Source organism: Vicugna pacos, chromosome 21 (genome assembly GCF_048564905.1).
Source record: "Vicugna pacos chromosome 21, VicPac4, whole genome shotgun sequence".
NCBI classification, from domain to species: Eukaryota; Metazoa; Chordata; class Mammalia; order Artiodactyla; family Camelidae; genus Vicugna; species Vicugna pacos.
In genome coordinates, this window is record NC_133007.1 from 10,056,427 (window position 1) to 10,072,811 (window position 16,385).

The 16,385-nt window shown below is 43.2% G+C and overlaps 1 protein-coding gene across 1 annotated transcript in view; it reads right to left on the reverse strand.

Annotated features, from left to right (window-relative positions):
* Positions 1-16,385, reverse strand: part of PAPPA2 (pappalysin 2) — a 245,644-nt gene that overhangs the window by 34,575 nt on the left and 194,684 nt on the right. Inside the window, exons 19-21 of the mRNA XM_006199611.4 lie at positions 15,964-16,099; positions 14,168-14,277; positions 1,595-1,666 (exon numbers count right to left, since the gene is read on the reverse strand). Coding sequence (XP_006199673.2) covers positions 1,595-1,666; positions 14,168-14,277; positions 15,964-16,099 — 318 coding nt within the window. The remainder of the gene's footprint in view (positions 1-1,594; positions 1,667-14,167; positions 14,278-15,963; positions 16,100-16,385) is intronic.

Consider the following 16,385-nt stretch of genomic DNA (forward strand, 5'->3'; position numbering starts at 1 on the left):
CCCATGGCAGCTAAACAGCTCCCTCCAGTGCACAAGGCACAGCCCGAATTAGTCGAACCTTGCTGCTAAGTGGCTTAATGACTTCCAGTGAGAGATTTGGATGACAAAGCCTGTTGTGACTGAGACAGAGTATTTGTATTTGTTACCGGCTATTCCCAGGGTGAGAGGGCTTGAACGGTGTGTGTGTGTGTGTGTGTGTGTGTGTGTGTGTAATATCCCCCAGGTCAGGATGCCTGGGCCATCCTCCCTCAGCGAGGCTCTGCCTCATACTTGACTCTTTCTTGCAACAACTCCTGTTAATTTAGTTAAGGCCCTCACCGCCCCCTAAGTCCCCCACTGGGAGAGGAATCAACCTTGTGAGTTTCTACCTTGGCTCCATCAGCCAAAGGAGAAGTAAATGAAGAAGTAAATGAAGGAGCAGAAAACTCCCAAGAGGGCGACTGAGCTGTTCAGGCCTGTACTTCCAGCTAAACTGATCTTACGACTAACACACTCCCTCCCTGCGCGTCCTTTTCTTAGAATAACTTAGCCTTTGACCCTACAGGTCTTGAAAGAAGGTCGTGGAGTGAACCTCAAGAAAATGGGCAGACCCTCCTGAATTCCCCCATAACAACAGCAGGTTCTTATCAAGATGAAAGGAATGTAGCCCTTGCTCACACCCTGATTGCTATCACCCTCCTGTTCCCATTTTCCTATAAGACCCCGGGACCCTAACCCCAAGGCAGGCTCACGGTCTTGAAGGCATCAGCCCGCAGTGACTCCCTTTGCCTGGCAAAGGAATAAAGCTGTTCTTTTCTATCCTCCCCAAACTCTGCCTCCAATACTCAATTCGGCTGTCGGGGTACAGGCGTTGGCTTTTTGGTAACATAAACAAGAGTCCTTGACGTAGTAAGGGCCTAGTTTGAGCTAATCAACAATGGACGACAGGTCCTCCTCAGAGGTTGAAAACAGATGCCCGAGTGACGCAGGCAGCTGATGTCCATGAGAGAAGCCCAGGAGGCAAGAAGCTAAAGGCGTTGGTCTGTGCTGAACTGGTCCTCCGAGTTGTAGCTGCCACTCAGAGCCAGCTCATTGTTGCCATGGTTGCCACATACTCTTGTTTCTCAAGAGAAAAATCTTTGCACCGTGAGTTTCATATTTATTTGGCATATGTGTCTATGTGTATAATGTTACACATACACATATGAATTTTATGTGAAAATCCCAATTTTTAAGCGTTAGCAACCAAAACAAGATTGTTTTTAGACACTGTGCTGGCCCAACCCCTGCCCGTGGGCCATTGATCTACAAAAGTCTGATCTAACTAAGCTAGATCCCAAAACCCAAAACCATAAATTATTCTGACTTGCTTTTAACTTATTTTTCATTAAGTCATTTAAAATGGTACCCTGGAGACTTTGCTTAAAAAAAAAGAAGGCTACATCAGAAATTCTAATATCTGTAATTTTGGGATTGCAGAGCTGAAGTTAAGAGAGTAAACAAAGGATGTAGGAGAGGGGAAGGGGCAAGCTGTTGAACCAGAAGGCCTCACGTCTCTGTAAGCTGAGCAGACCAGGCACGTCTGGTCTGGGTCTGGGGACGGGGAGTGGCTTACCTCACAGGACTGGATGCAGTGGATCAGGAGGGGGTCTGGGTGCCACTGACGCCGCCCAGTGCACACGATGCTCTGAAGGGGAAGATGGGAAGAACCGAAAACAAAAACAAGACACCTGGTCAGCGGGAGAAAGGGCAACTCCTGCGCTTACCCCGCCGGCCCAACCCCGTTCCCGGAGGAGTGAGCCTGGCCTCGCCCCAGGAAGAGGGCCAGGCCAGCATCTGGTCTTTCCCGCGGAGCTGCTAATCCTGCCCGTGGAGCCAAGGCAGCAACTCTCAGTGGAAGGAATTTTCCATCCTCTTCACCCTCCTCAAGACATCGAAATGTCCAGAGTAGGGTAGGTACGCTTAAAAAAAACCATCCCCAACAGCACAGTGACGTCAGCTTGGCTCTAGGCGTCATATTGGTTCCATTGGTTTTAAAATTGTAAATAACATTACAAGAAATTGTGAAATGGCTGCATTGATCAGGAAACATCGTGGAGTTTTAAAGGCTGAGAAATAGAGCTTCATAAAAAGAGCCTTGAGCTGAAAATGGATCTCAGGAGTCCTGATCACAAGATGCGAGGACCGAGCAAGGCGTGGAGGCCGATCTGCACTTTCTGCAGCTCTCGTGGGAAAACAAAAGAGGGCCCATGCGCTGGACAAACAGGCTAATGCGAAACCACCAGGACCCAAAGGGGCACCGACACTAAGGCCGGTGAGCTTGTGAAAATGCGTTCGTGTTGAAACACCGGAGACTCTCTCATTCCCAACAGCCATTTCTAGATGTGCATTCAAACAGTCCTCTATTCTTTGTTGAATAAGAATAACTCATTTTCATTAAGTTCTTTTTTTCTTTTAACTTTCCTGTTTTAAAATTTTCAAAAGATACGTGTCAGAAAAAGAGAAATTCCCAGAAGAGGTTTCAAAGAGAAAAGGAAAGGGAGATTCTCTTCATCACCTGCTACCAACCCACCCATTTGTGGGCTTCCATACTCCCATTTTAAATTCGGTACAACAGAAATTCAGGGCAATCCGAAGAAAACTAATGCACGGTGAGAGATGTGTTTTATATGAAATTGCACCCCCAGTAACTGAAAAGTATACATTCTAGAATGCTAAGACTGTGCAATAATCAGGTTGGAGACATTTGCATATATTAACATGTAGGTATATGAAAGTATACCTCAAAGTCAGTTATGAAAATGGAAATCTGCAGTATTTTTCTGGAATTATGCTACTGTAAACTAAAAATCCTCCTTCACAGCTTCCCTGAAGGGGAAATAAATACTATAAACCCTAAAAAAATGTTGATATTCGAAATTCTGCACTGTAATAATGTAGAAGGTGACTTTGCTTACTTTATCTTTGCACTAAAAATAAATTATTAAATATATACAGTCATCCCTTAGTATCCACAGGGGATTGGTTCCAGGACCCTCAAGGATGCCAGAATCCAAGGATGCTCAAGTTCCTTATACAAAATGATGTAGTATTGGTATGTAACCTTCAGACACATTCTTTCTCCTACACGTTAAATCATCTATAGATTACTTAGAATACCTTATACAATGTAAATTCTATGTAAATAGTTATAAATACAATGTAAATGCTATGTAAATTGTTACCTGAAGTTTTGCTTTTTGGAACTTTCTGGGTTTTTTTTTTTTTGAATATTTTTGGTCCACTGCTGGTTGAATCTGAGGATGTAGAAACCGCTGATACGAAGGGCCGACTGTACAGTATGATACAAACATATAAGGTAAACACAATGGGGTGTTCAGCCTACTGAAAACGTGAGCTATTCTCCTGTGCTCAGGGCCACTTACGCAGAACCATTTACATATGAACAATGGCTCTGCTGCGTAGAAATGATTCTCGTTTGTGTTCTAAAGTGGGTCCCACTAAAACTCTACTTAGTAGTGGGCATGACTTTCATTATTTAAAATACAAATGTTTCACACTTTGTTGCTGTCATCAAGTAACAGTAATGGCAAAATGCCATAACTTGAGCCCTTAGAAATGCAAATATATGGTAACTTTATTCCTTCTCATACCAGTGGATCCACTAAAGACCCCTGGTACCCCGCCGTAGTCGGTCAGTCATGGATCTGAAGATTCACCAGTCCAGTCGCTGCCCTGAAAAGGCTCACGGTCTGCTGGGGGGGTAGCTGGCAGAACAGCAATTCCTCCACGTAAAGGGATGCTGAGCCTCGGCCGACTCACGTGACCACCACAGCCAGAACTCAGCAGAACACTCTGAACTGACAGTACCAGCTCCTCTTAGGCCCTTCACACCTTCTACCTTACCCATCACCTTTACACATGCAGGAGAAATTCTAAAAATACACTGCAAAGGGGAAAACAGAAAAAAAGAAAAAAAGGAAAAGAGTCTGTCTTCACTTTCAATTCTTCTTCTCCAATGCTCTTTCCGCTTATTATTTCCAATTTATTTTCTACATTTTTGTATATTTTTATGTAATTTATTTTATTATGTAATACACGTTCACAGTAAAAAACGTAGAAGCCATAAAAGGCTACACAATCTCCCTCCTACTCCTGCTCCCAACTACCTGAATTTCGCCCATCTTATTTTTAGTCCTTTTTTGTAAAATTACAGAGATGGCCTGTGCACATACATGCATATATAGAATTATTTATTTGCTCATACAAATTATACAATACTATGATCTTATTTAGTGCGTTAGTTTATTGCTGTTTGTTTGCCTTACTGTATTTCACTTCATAATGTTCCTTAGTCTTCTGTTCATTTTATGGTATCTGCGATGCTGCATTCTACTGACTGCATATTATTCCACTGCGTGGATGTAACCTGACTTAACCACACCGTATTAATGAATATTTAGGTTATTTTCAGTCTTCTGCTCTAACAACCAAAACTTATAGATAAGTCATTTCATTCACATGCAGTTATATCTATAGAGTAAGTTCATGATAGTAGAATTGATGATACCCATCTCAGTGATTTTTTTTTTAATATTCTATAATTCGGTTTTAAGACTGGCAAGCTTCTTAATTTCTATAACTGCAAAAGCTTCCTGTGTCACCTGCTACCTAGGTTGCAAAATCCTTGAGAATAGGGACTGTCTCCCATTCATACATTTTATCTCAGTGACTTAGGGACAATGTTTAACAAGCATTTGTCAACCACTAAATGGGATGGTGTATCTCTCGGATTCTCCTTTATCTTCTGGTCTATAAAAGTCATTCAGCTCGTAAGAAAAGATCTGCATATAGAATTAATCGAATAACTACTTATTGATCAAAATTGGAGGCAAATTTGAAATGTTTTTCACGCCCTAAATTTTATGGACACATTTGCGGTGGTGTGGTGAAAGAGGGAAGTGGAACAGGAAGAAAACTAGTGTGAAGGAGGCAGAGAAGGACTAGCTCCTGGGGAGGTGTGTTAAATTAATTGAACAAGGAGGCCACGACACTGAGGCGGCGCTAATGCCCTGGTGGCCTGCGGAAGCAAACTAGAATTTCAGCCTGTCAACACTTCAAGGTTTTGAAATTGAAACCAAAGGACAATCAACCATGAACCACCAACTGGGCTTTCGGCTATAACCAATCAGCAGTTTCCTCACTTTCCTTCCATCTTCCTCTGAAATAGAGTCTCTCCCCAGCTCCTGTTGGTGGAGCAATCCCAACCCCTTCTGGTTTGGTGCTGCCCGACTCAAATAGATTTTTGCTCAGATAAACTCTTAAAAGTTTTAGCATACCTCAGTCTATCTTTTAACAGTGCAATATGACTTCCTTATTTTCTGGAATACTTTTTTAAAAAATTGAGTTATAGTCAGTTTACAATGTTGTGTCAACTTCTGTCATGCATGAATATACATATATTCATTTTCATATTTTTTCACTGTGAGCTACTACAAGATCTTGAATATATTCCCCTGTGCTATACAGTATAAACTTGTTTATCTATTCTATATATACCAGTCAGTACCTACAAATCTCGAACTCCCAGTCCCTTCCCACCCCCTTTCCCCGCTAGCAACCACAAGTTTTTATTCAATGTCTGTGAGTCTGTTTGTCTATTTCTGTTTTATATTTAAGCTCATTTGTCTTCTTCTTTTTTTTTTTAGATTCCACATATGAGTGATATCATATGGTATTTTTCTTTCTCTTTCTGGCTTACTTCACTTAGAATGACATTCTCCAGGGACATCCATGTTGCTGCAAATGGCGTTATGTTGTCATTTTTATGGCTGAATAGTATTCCATTGTATAAATATACCACAACTTCTTTATCCAGTGATCTGTCAAAGCACATTTAGGTTGTTTCCATGTCTTGGCTATTTGGAATACTTTTGATAAATTATAACCCTACATATTATATTTGGAAATCTACAGAGAATAACTGAAAGATCATCTCATACCCTCTGCCCAGTTTTATAAAATCTTAACATTTTGCTGTATCTGCTTCCAGAGTTTGAGCCACTAGAGATTCAATTACTGTCCCCTAAATGTGTCTCTCCAACATCATTCTCCTTCCTTTCTCCCTATTGGTAACAACTATTCTGAATGTTAAAATTATTATTTCTACACATTTGTATATGATTGTAACTATTGCTGTTATACTATGAGCAAGCCACTTCTCAGATGAATCAATGGTGAACAACTAAGTGCCAAGGATTTGTTTGGAACTTTTCAAAAGGAAAAGGTTTATGAGAAAACCAGTTTAAAGATTTCCTCTGGGTTGGGTCATTTTAAATTTTTTGAAAAAGCAAGGGAGAAAAGAGAAGACAGGAAGGAATAGCAAAGGGAGAGCTGAAGGGAAAGGAGGAGCAGGGAAGAGGGAGAGAAGGAGAGACAGACAGACAGACAGACAGAGAGACAGAGAGAGAGAAGGGAGGGAGGGAGACAGGAGGGGAAGGAAAACCGGTTAAGAGTTATTACGATGGTCATAGAGCTGGATGAAGGCTGTTGCCTGGTTAAATGTCTTGTTAAAAGTCACAAGACTGGTGGTTAGCCAACATGAAGGTCTAACACCAAATTGCTCAATTGTTTTCTTCGTCAGGCATAGTTACTTGACAGAACAGGCTACTAATCACATCAGACCACAAAGTTCCGCTCCTGCCCAGGTTTTTGACGATTTTCTTATTACCATATATGCATGCAGCCCCTAAATCAAAGACAGCATTATTCTGCATATTTACTTGGACCAAAGCACATGCCCCTGCAGTCGGCTTTTCGGTTCCTTTTCGCTCATCCTCCAAGGCTGTCTTGTCTACTCTTCTCGAGAGAAGAGGGAATTGATGCCTGAGGCTTATCCAAGCAGAGAGGGAACAACGCCAAACTTAAAACTGATGAAAAAGATCTTCTCATGACTCACGTCTGAGGGATTTGTTCTCCCATGATGTGTGGCAAGTGTCACTGGAGCTGTTACACACAACCGCTCGCATCAAGAGGACACTTGAGGTCAGGGGAGGCCAAGGATTAGGAGACAAGGAGACAGACAGGAGGGGGAGACACGTTAGTGGGAAACTGACTCCCGGGGGGTAACTATCTTCTATTTCTCTCCCTGCTTTTCTCTTTCTCTTAAAACATTTTGGTTTCATTGAAGGAATTATTAATCCTTGGGGGACCAACTTGGGAAAACAGTCAGAAATTATAAGATTTGTTTTGACTGAGCAAATCTGTTGAAGAGCTGGGAATTTGAGAGAGGGATTCCATGCCGTGTTGAGAATCCTTGCAAACCTAATGTGTGTAGCCACAGGAAAAATCTCACTAATTTGGACCTCCCTAATTCCTCATTATGATACCTAGAAAAAAGAAAAAGTATTGTTCAATCTGTGAAAAGTGAATTTATGAAGCAGACTCACAGGGGAAATGATACATTACGATGGATCCTTTTGGACTTCAGACATTTTCAAACACAATTTAGAAAACCTCATTACATGCAAACAATTGCCGTATTATGTGCAGAAAATAATCTCTCCAAAAGACCACTTCTTTATAGCGTTAAGCAAAATGTCAATTTTCCTATTTTAAATAGGAAAATCACAAGATCTGATAAAACATTCTCCAGACACAGTAGTTAAGGGCAATAATTTAAAAAATCAACCTTACATAGCCTTTTGGGAAAAATACAAAGGTTTGCCATGAGCAATGGCTCTGGGGAGGTGGGAGCCGTGCTTTGCTACGGGCTCTTTGGTTTCCGACAGCAACCTCGTTCTGAGCAACGGGTGGAAGGAGTCATGCACTGAGGAGGTCTGGGGATGAAGGCGAGACATTCCTACCCTCAAGACTCTGACAGTTTGGTGTTAGAATAACAGAAAAGAGGAAGAAGAAGGGGAAAGTGAAGACAAGGAAAAGCAGGGCTGAGAACAGCATGAAGGGCTCGCAGTGGGAGTCCATGGGGAGCTCTTCCCACGCCCCCAGCTCAGGCCCCCTAGACCACCAGGCAACCAGGTACTGCCCGAGAGGCACAAGAGGGCAGTCTGGTGGGGGCCTTGTTCCTGGGTCTGAGCAGTGCTGAGCTGATGGTGCAGCTGGCTGTCTCCTGTCTGTCCCAACTGCCAGATTCCCCTGCTCCATCACCTGGACCGGCAGGGATTTGCTTGACAGCCAACAAGTCCTTTTGTTTGGCATCTTCTCTTTCTGCAGGGCTATTTCTCTGCTGACGCCATCACCACGGAAAGGTCTAAGTCCCCGAGTGCAGCAGGTGAAGGAGGAAGACACCGTTACAACAACAAAGGCCCACGGAGTCCGTTTGGGAATCTCAAATCTTTACCTCCAGTTTCCCACAGCCAGCCTGTCCTTGAAACATTCAGAAATGATCGTATGCATTCATCCTTGCTCTCTTCTCTGTCTCACAACCAAAGCTGTCAGCAATTGCTTCTTTGGTCAGAGCTGTTCCAATAGGAAGCACTGACGGGCTACTAATTGTCTTCCCAGCCCCGTTTGTAAAAAGGACAGAGAAAAGGCGAACAAACGACCTACAAATTTCTACCTAGACACACACACACACACTAATAAGCAAAGTACAGAATTTATAGAACAATATTTTTCTTTCTTATAGACAGCTGGTGATGTCTTTTCAGAGATGCAGGGAATTTCCGAAGGTAAGATTTGTCCTAAATGAACTGAAATTTCAATGTTTCATAATTCAGAGGAACTATGTGTTAGCAAACTGTGCAAGACATTTCAAAAGGGTTATTTTGAATTTTTATAACAACCCTTCAAGGTAACTAACACAACATTGTCACCCTTGCTGGTGAGTGGACAGAGGCTCTAAGGGATAATGTGCATAGTGTTTGAACTCCGGAGGACCTAACTTTTATACCAGTTGCTACTTTGAGTTGTTTCTCATCCAAACCCCAGACTCTGTAAATCCTCAGAAATTCTTCCTTTAATGAAAAGTATATTATTCTAGGAGTCAGGTATCATTTTCAGGATTAAAAACCAGTAGAACCCCCTCCAGAGACAGGCAAATAAACTGCATAGGAACCTGAAAAGTATACTTGATTGTTCTTTTAAAACAAACTGTTTCACATTCAGGAAAAGCAGAATTACAAGCAAATACCTCTCTATTTTTGTTAGACTTCACGGGGAGGGAAGGGAAGTGTGGGAACAAGTTGATTCTCATGATTGGGGGAAGTCTTTTCTATCTGATGGGCAAACTAACCCAAACACACACTAGGAAATTAAAAAAAAAAATAAGAGAGAGACTACAGCTAATAGGATGATTCAGGGGAAATCACATCGAACTTGGAGTCAGATGCTGGTTGCATTTTCTCCACTTCTTGAAAGCTATGCAACCTTGGACAGATCATCTAGCAACATTTAATTTGTTGGTAAAATAAGGATAATAAAATCTTCCTTTCTTAGTTTATTGGTCTGTGATAAGATTCAAATAAAATTATAAATATATAAAATGTATATATATATATGTTATATATACAACTTTGAAGTCAATAAAGCCTTATCCAAACGTAAGACATCATTTTTATTACAAAGAATGAAGTCATTGGAAGCAGACTAGAGAAAATGATGCGGTTTCATCTGCTGCTCTGTTATCTTGCCAGATACAAAGGTATCTGAAGCGTGGGAGGTAGCAGGGATTTCCACGACACATGAGATCATCATGCACTAAACAGACGAGCCCGGCTCCAAATAGGTGTGCTTGTACGTAAAATATTTATGTCGCCAGTATTTTATTTTATAGTAGCAGTGTTTCTCAAAGCATTACGGTGGAATTACCTGGGGTGCTTGCTAAAAAAGTGCATACCCCAAGGCATGGCCAGCCTTACTCCGAGGCGGGGAACCCAGGTCTGTTCCCTTTACAAAGCACCCAGGTGATTCTTAAGGACACCAGTGCTGAAGATTGAGTACAGTATGGAACGTGCTTCAAGATACGTCAATGTAAGTTAGAAGGTTTTCACTTGAGAAAGACTTTCACTGAATACAACTGCTTTGGTTTGTAAGGCATTCCTTCTCCTTTGTGAGGACGAGCTTTGATCTCCCGCCCCTCAAGAGCCATGGATGCCACAGATGGCAGACGTTATGGGGCCGTCTACGGTCGGTGCACAGTCTCATCTCTGAGGACCTGGGAACACAAGGGTAATGAGCCCTCATCGTATTCTCTTTTGCTTCCACTGACTTCTTTTTCTTGTTTTTCTGTTATAATAAAGGTTTGACTCCCTAAAGGCGAAGCACCCTATGTAAGCTTCGTTTGTAAGCAGCCCTTCTCAATTTTTATGTATGAAAGAGCAGCGAGAACACAGGTGACAGCATGTGTAGCCACTCCGTGAGAATGAGTGTTACTATTGGATTTAACCCTTGGTTTTCTTTTAACATAAAGAATATTGATTTGGGGGTTCGGGGAATGTTAATTATGTTTTCAACTTTTGAACTTCTGACCTTTGGGATTTTTTTTTTTTTAAGGAACAAATTACTCTTCTAAGGTAAGAATGAGGTTCATTTTGTGAGTTGCCTCAATTCTTCCCCTACTTTGTTGGAAGCAGCTGATTTAACTACTTTGCTTTATTTTCACACAGAAATATGACCCAAGTCTCAACAGTGCCACTGAAGTAATCGTGCCCCTAACAATATTGCAAACTGTAACCCACCACTACATAGTTGAGTGGTACCCCAAAATCATAAAGGGCAGGGCGTGTCATCACAGATGAGAAAGGCAGGCAGAGGTGAGGGGAAGCAACCCGTCTCCAGGAGGAATGACAACTGATCAGGAAAGGTTATTACGCATCAAACACAAAGCTAGGTTCTATCCCTGTGTGCTTCATCTCACAGGAACTTGATGAATGAAGCATTATACCTATTTTAAAGACAAGGAAATGGAGGCACCGAACAGTAAATCAGCCCACGGTTATGCAGTGGGTGAATAACAGAGCTCATGAATAAAAAATCAGCTTTTTCCAAAGTACATTTTTTAGTTGCAAAATCTACGATGTTTCTGACACGTTGTCATCCTCAAAATTACGCCTGGATAACCTATTTTCCAAAACCAGGGATTTCCTGACTAGCTCATAGTCATAATTAAATGCAATGACACAGATGATAATGTGTGGTGTTTGGCTTAAGAAGAAAATAAATTCCACATTTTCTCGCTGGGCTGGGCAACTTGGAATTAATAAGGATGTAATTACAAATAGCAGCACCAAGGTGCTGAAATGCCCCCAGTGTGAAGAGAAAACATACATTTACTTCCAAAGTGGAAAATGATGCTGTGGCAGTTTGTTTGCTTATTCAGCCAACATCCATAAGACACCTACAAAGTGCCCAGCCCTGAAAGGGGAGCTAGGAATGGAAACCTGAACAAAATGCTATGGAATAGAGGTAAATAAATGATAGTGACTTCCCCAGAGGCTAGCTGAGAAAGAGGGAGTTTTATAAAATAGAGGATAGACGGTTTTCCAGTTTGGAAGCAGGCAGGTCTCTGACTGGTACCCCTGCTGTCTTCATGAAGAAAAGTGACCTGTTCTTCTCCGAATGTCCCGTTGGAAAAGCAGGGCTGGGAGAACCCCAGTCACTGGGAGGCCTGCCCCTGGCCTCACACACCATCGACTGTGCCCATCGGATGCCGTGTGGGGTAGATGGTGGAGTGAGTGCAGAAGGGTCCCTGAAGCAGTTCATTTCTTAAGTGGAAGAAACAGACCGAAATATCCCAAGCCATTCCGCCTTTCACTGCTCACAGAGAAAGAGAAGCCTTTCAGCACAGAAAGCGGAGTGTAAGGGACTGACGGAAAGGGTCCGGGCCATCTGGCACCACATGAGGTGCCCTGAGGCAGAAGCTCGTTCTCCAGGGTACTGTCATTCCAGGGAAACTTTCACAACAGCCTGTGGGAAGTGGGACAAAGTCTGGAGAGGCCAGGGGGTGGGAGAACCAGACAAGGTGTTCTCCTGGCTTCCTCCTTCCCACTCCCATGCAGTCTTCACAGCGCCCTCACACCTGTGGGGGGCCGTCCTGCCCCCACGGTGTTCTCACCAGGTTCAATGTCCTAAGAGGGGCGCACCTGCCCTGTGGGGTCCTACCTGCCCCTCCCCCATCTCATCCTTTCAGCTCCCATCTCCCCTCCCCCTCCCCACCACTCAGACCCTGGTTTCAGCCACACAGAACTTCTTACCACTCCTTATCCTCTAGAATGTTCCTCTTGATCACAGTTTAAGGCCCAGAGGAAAAGCTTCCTGGTCCATGATCTTTCCCCAACTCCCCAAAGCTCCGAGCAGAAGAAAGAGTCACTTCCTCTCAAATGTTCCCACAGCACTTTGACAACAACCCGACCACTTCCCATGGTGCCTTATTATAAATGTTCCATTTCGTGGCCAGATCATAGTAAGTCTTGTAAACAGAGGGACTCTCATTTTTTTCATCTCCATATTCCCAGCACGAAGCACAGCTCCAGGGCATGTAGTGAGCCCCAGTAAGTTTGCTGAGTGACTGACTGACCGACTGAATTACTAAGGTCATGCTAGTCTCCACCTCCCAACCCTGAATCATACTTAAGAGTATTTTTTTCTGATCCTCCCACTTTGACACAAATCCCTGCCAATAACACGGCACAATTAGCCTGTGACAAAAAAGGATCAATCTGAGAACGCTTTCCAAATGGAATGTGGTACATCTCTAGAGTCCATCTCTTGGTGACTCTGTGGGAACAGCCTTCCAAGGGTTTTGTTTCTTAGACAGTCTAATAAAGCAACCATAGTCCCAGGCCTTCTGATATCCCCACCTTCCCCATTCCAAGAAGACACAATTTACCATGAGATCTTCTCCATTCACACCTTGTGTAGCCTTTTCTTTCTATTTTTCATTTATTTGTTTCACAAATATTTATTGAGCACCTACTATGTACTATGCACTGGTCTAGGATCTGTGGATAGAGTAGTGAGCAAAACAGACAATAATCCCTCATTGACCGTTTTACTCTAGTGGTGGAAAGAGACAAAGAAGATAAACAAGTAAAATGCATAATGTGCATGGTCATGATTGGTCCTAAGGAGAGAAAAAAACAAAGCAAGACACAAAGATAGCTGGGAGAAGAGAATTCTAGGCAAAGAGCATAGGGCCTGCGGTGGGAGTGTGCCTGGCATGTTCAAGGATCAGCCAAGAGGCCACTGCAGCAAGACTACAGTGAGCCCAGGAAGGCGCGTGGAAGAGAAAGGCAGGAAGCTAAAGGCATCACTGGAGGAAAACAACAACAACAAAAAGCCATGGAACAGAGAACCCCGGTTTGGGAAGGACGTAGTGTGTGGATGTTGAAATCAGTAAGAGTTATGCCAGGAGTATTAGATTAGGAAAAGTGACTATGAGCCAGGAGCTAAAAGGTTTAAGAAATCAGGGGAGGGAGCAACCGGAGGGGTCAGAGGTGACAGCAGCGAGGGTGGTGAGTGGTTTATTCTGTTGGTATTAGATTTAAATGTGGGTGATTTCAGGGGGCAGGCAGGGGTTTGGCTTGGAAGGGGCATTGAGGAGACATGGTACAGGAATGTGAGACAGAAAGGAGGGACCAGGGGGCCCCGCAGGGAGGCAGAGTCCTCAGGGTTTCACAGGAGGATGAAAATAAACAGAAAGCCCAGAGAAGAGGCTGCAGATGTCCTGATCTTGCTCAGGACCGACTCTGAACATCTGAGGGCCCAGGCAACGGCTTTCAGGGTTTAGAGAGAGTGGGGAATGCAGGCAGGAAAGGCAACTCCTGACTCACTGTCTCCCTGTTTTCAGTTTTTTATTTTCGGTTTCTCTAGCTGATCTGTCCCTCTCCATCCTTCTTCTATCTTTGCTCATTTCTTGGCTTATCCTAAGATTTCCTGTCCTGTTTTTTCTATTAGTAGCAATTTTCTCTTTCAGTCCCCTTCCTGGATTATCATTCTCTCTGTTTCTGAGTCTTCCTTCTGTATTAGCTTTCGACATTTCCTTCGGATGTGGATCATGTTTTTTCCCCCAAGCTTTTCTCTTTCCTTCTTCTTGGTTTTCAATCCGTCTCTCTAGGAACGACCCATGTGGTTGTTCGCTCTAAGGATGCCTTGAACACCTCTGAAATTTACTCCTGAGACCACGCTGCCGGTTGACATCCTCGGCACCTGGAAATGACCCTTTCCTCACCTGGACTTTCACGGGCTCCATCCAGTGCTCCAGAGTGTCAGCAGTGACGTTCTCAGGAAGAATGACGGGATCACTGGGGGGGATTACACACGACGGGGAACACACTGCACCTGAAGGGACAGAAATGTACAACGGACACTTGAACTTCCCACAGCTCAGTCTTTTCCTGGAATCAACAGCTTTGACTCTTCAAGAGTAATTGGTTCCTACATTAAGGGTCACCACGTTAGCATGGCTATAGGCCATGTACCTGCAGGGACACTTCCACACCAACTGCTGAAGAGTCACTGCCCCGAGCCAACTCCCTTGCCCCCAGTGCTCTTCTTCTTGTTGGTCCAATACGCCCCCTCCTCTGGAATCCCTGAATCTCTGTGTGATGCAGCAATAAAAGTTTTAGCTCCTGGTCTCCCAGACTTCCAAGACCCCACTCCGGGACTCTGGCCAGCCAAAGTCTATCCTGATTGGTTGATGCCTTGTAAGTACTCTCAATATCATTCTATGTACTTACAGGATTTCCTGGAAGCTTATAATTGCAGCATCTACTGCCTAAAAACTTTACTAGCTGGGGAAAAAAAATGGCCCAGAAATTATGAAGGCGGATTTATAATGTCTGCTACACTGAAGATCATTACACTGGCAGCCAAGAAACCTACGTGATTAAAGAGGAAGCAAGAGGAAATCAGAAGCAGAGATTTTGGTCGTGTATTGGCCTTTCGAAGGAAAATCTTGCTCTAGTTCCTTGTATGTGGCATCCAAGTAGCTTCTAAGATTCTATTCAAAGAAGACACACTCTCACTGTTCTCTATTTTCTCCTCTAAAGAGTTGATGATCGCCAAGTCTCTTTTCAGCTCTCACTATCTCTATTCCTGTTTTTTGCTAACTTGTATAATAACTCAAAGAGTGACATGACTCTTAAAGACTCTGTATATGTAAGTGTACGACATATTAACATAGAAACTAGAGGGTAGGGAGATAAGAATTTTCTCATGAAACACCATGCAAGAGGCATAGTCGAAGCACCCCACTACTCCATGTTTGACCCCGAGATTTCTCAGTGCAAAAGCAACTTGAAGATGGAAAAGAACCATCTCAGAAACTGACAAGCTTTCTCATTAACTTGAAGATACCCACTGGCATGACCCAATTTATAAAATTAAGCTTGCCTGTGCCATTCAAAGCTTAGGGTTAATCTCACAAGAATTTCCACAAGCAGTATCTCTTTCCTAGGATGCTTACATTTAGCCAGGGCAGATTTGAGTCAATGTCACTTTAAACCAGCCCTGGCCACAGAGATTTTTAATTTCAGTTATTTCATTAAGAAGTTGCCCCTAGGTTCCGGATCCTGATTCCCCGCACAGAAAGAATGGCTGCTGAGCCAGACAAGCCAGAGCAATCTCAAATTGCTCCTTTCAGGAACTCTCTGCTCCAGTAACAACAGCAGAGAGAACACAGGAGGCGCCCGGCACATGTGTAGTACGTGGCTACACGTTTCCACCTTTCCTCTTGGAACTACTACTCCAGCCACAAATCAATCCACTTTTAGCCTGCAGTGAAGAGAGTAACATGACCAGACACTATGCAAATGGTTCAGCAGCGGCACCAACATTCCACACTTGTGGAGGAGTAAAAAAAATAATATGAATTTGTCATAAATTTCATTTTTACTGAAGCGACTAAGAGTCAGCTTGCACTTCCATCCATTCCTCAGGGAGAGCAATGGATCTGATTCAAGATCCAGCCAGGCCTAATAAAAGGATTACTTGGGAGCAGAATTCAGCATTGCTTCCCAAACCTACCAATCCCGTATCCCTGTTCACACTTGTACTCCACGAAATTCAGCTCCGAGGTGGGTGGTGGGCATTCCCCTTGCAGGTTCTCACACAACTTGAATTCCTCAGTCCACAGTCCCTTCTTAGTGCAGAGGATGGGGAGCTAGAATATCAGAAGTCAAGAACATGTCCATTATTGTTTTGCTCACTTATTTTAGAGTGAGGACAAAAGTGGTCTGATTAAATTTAGTGCTCTCCAACTTTAAGAACCCAGACTAAAAGATACTATTGGAATAACAAACCATGTTGTTACAGACTACCCCTTCCCCCCCAAAAACAAGTCAAGACAATTTTTTGCTGTTTTGATGTGAAGGAATCATGAACAATTTTGTCACTAATGAAATTCATTAACAAAGTTCCCTCCTTTGGATATAAGGATATGGTGAGCT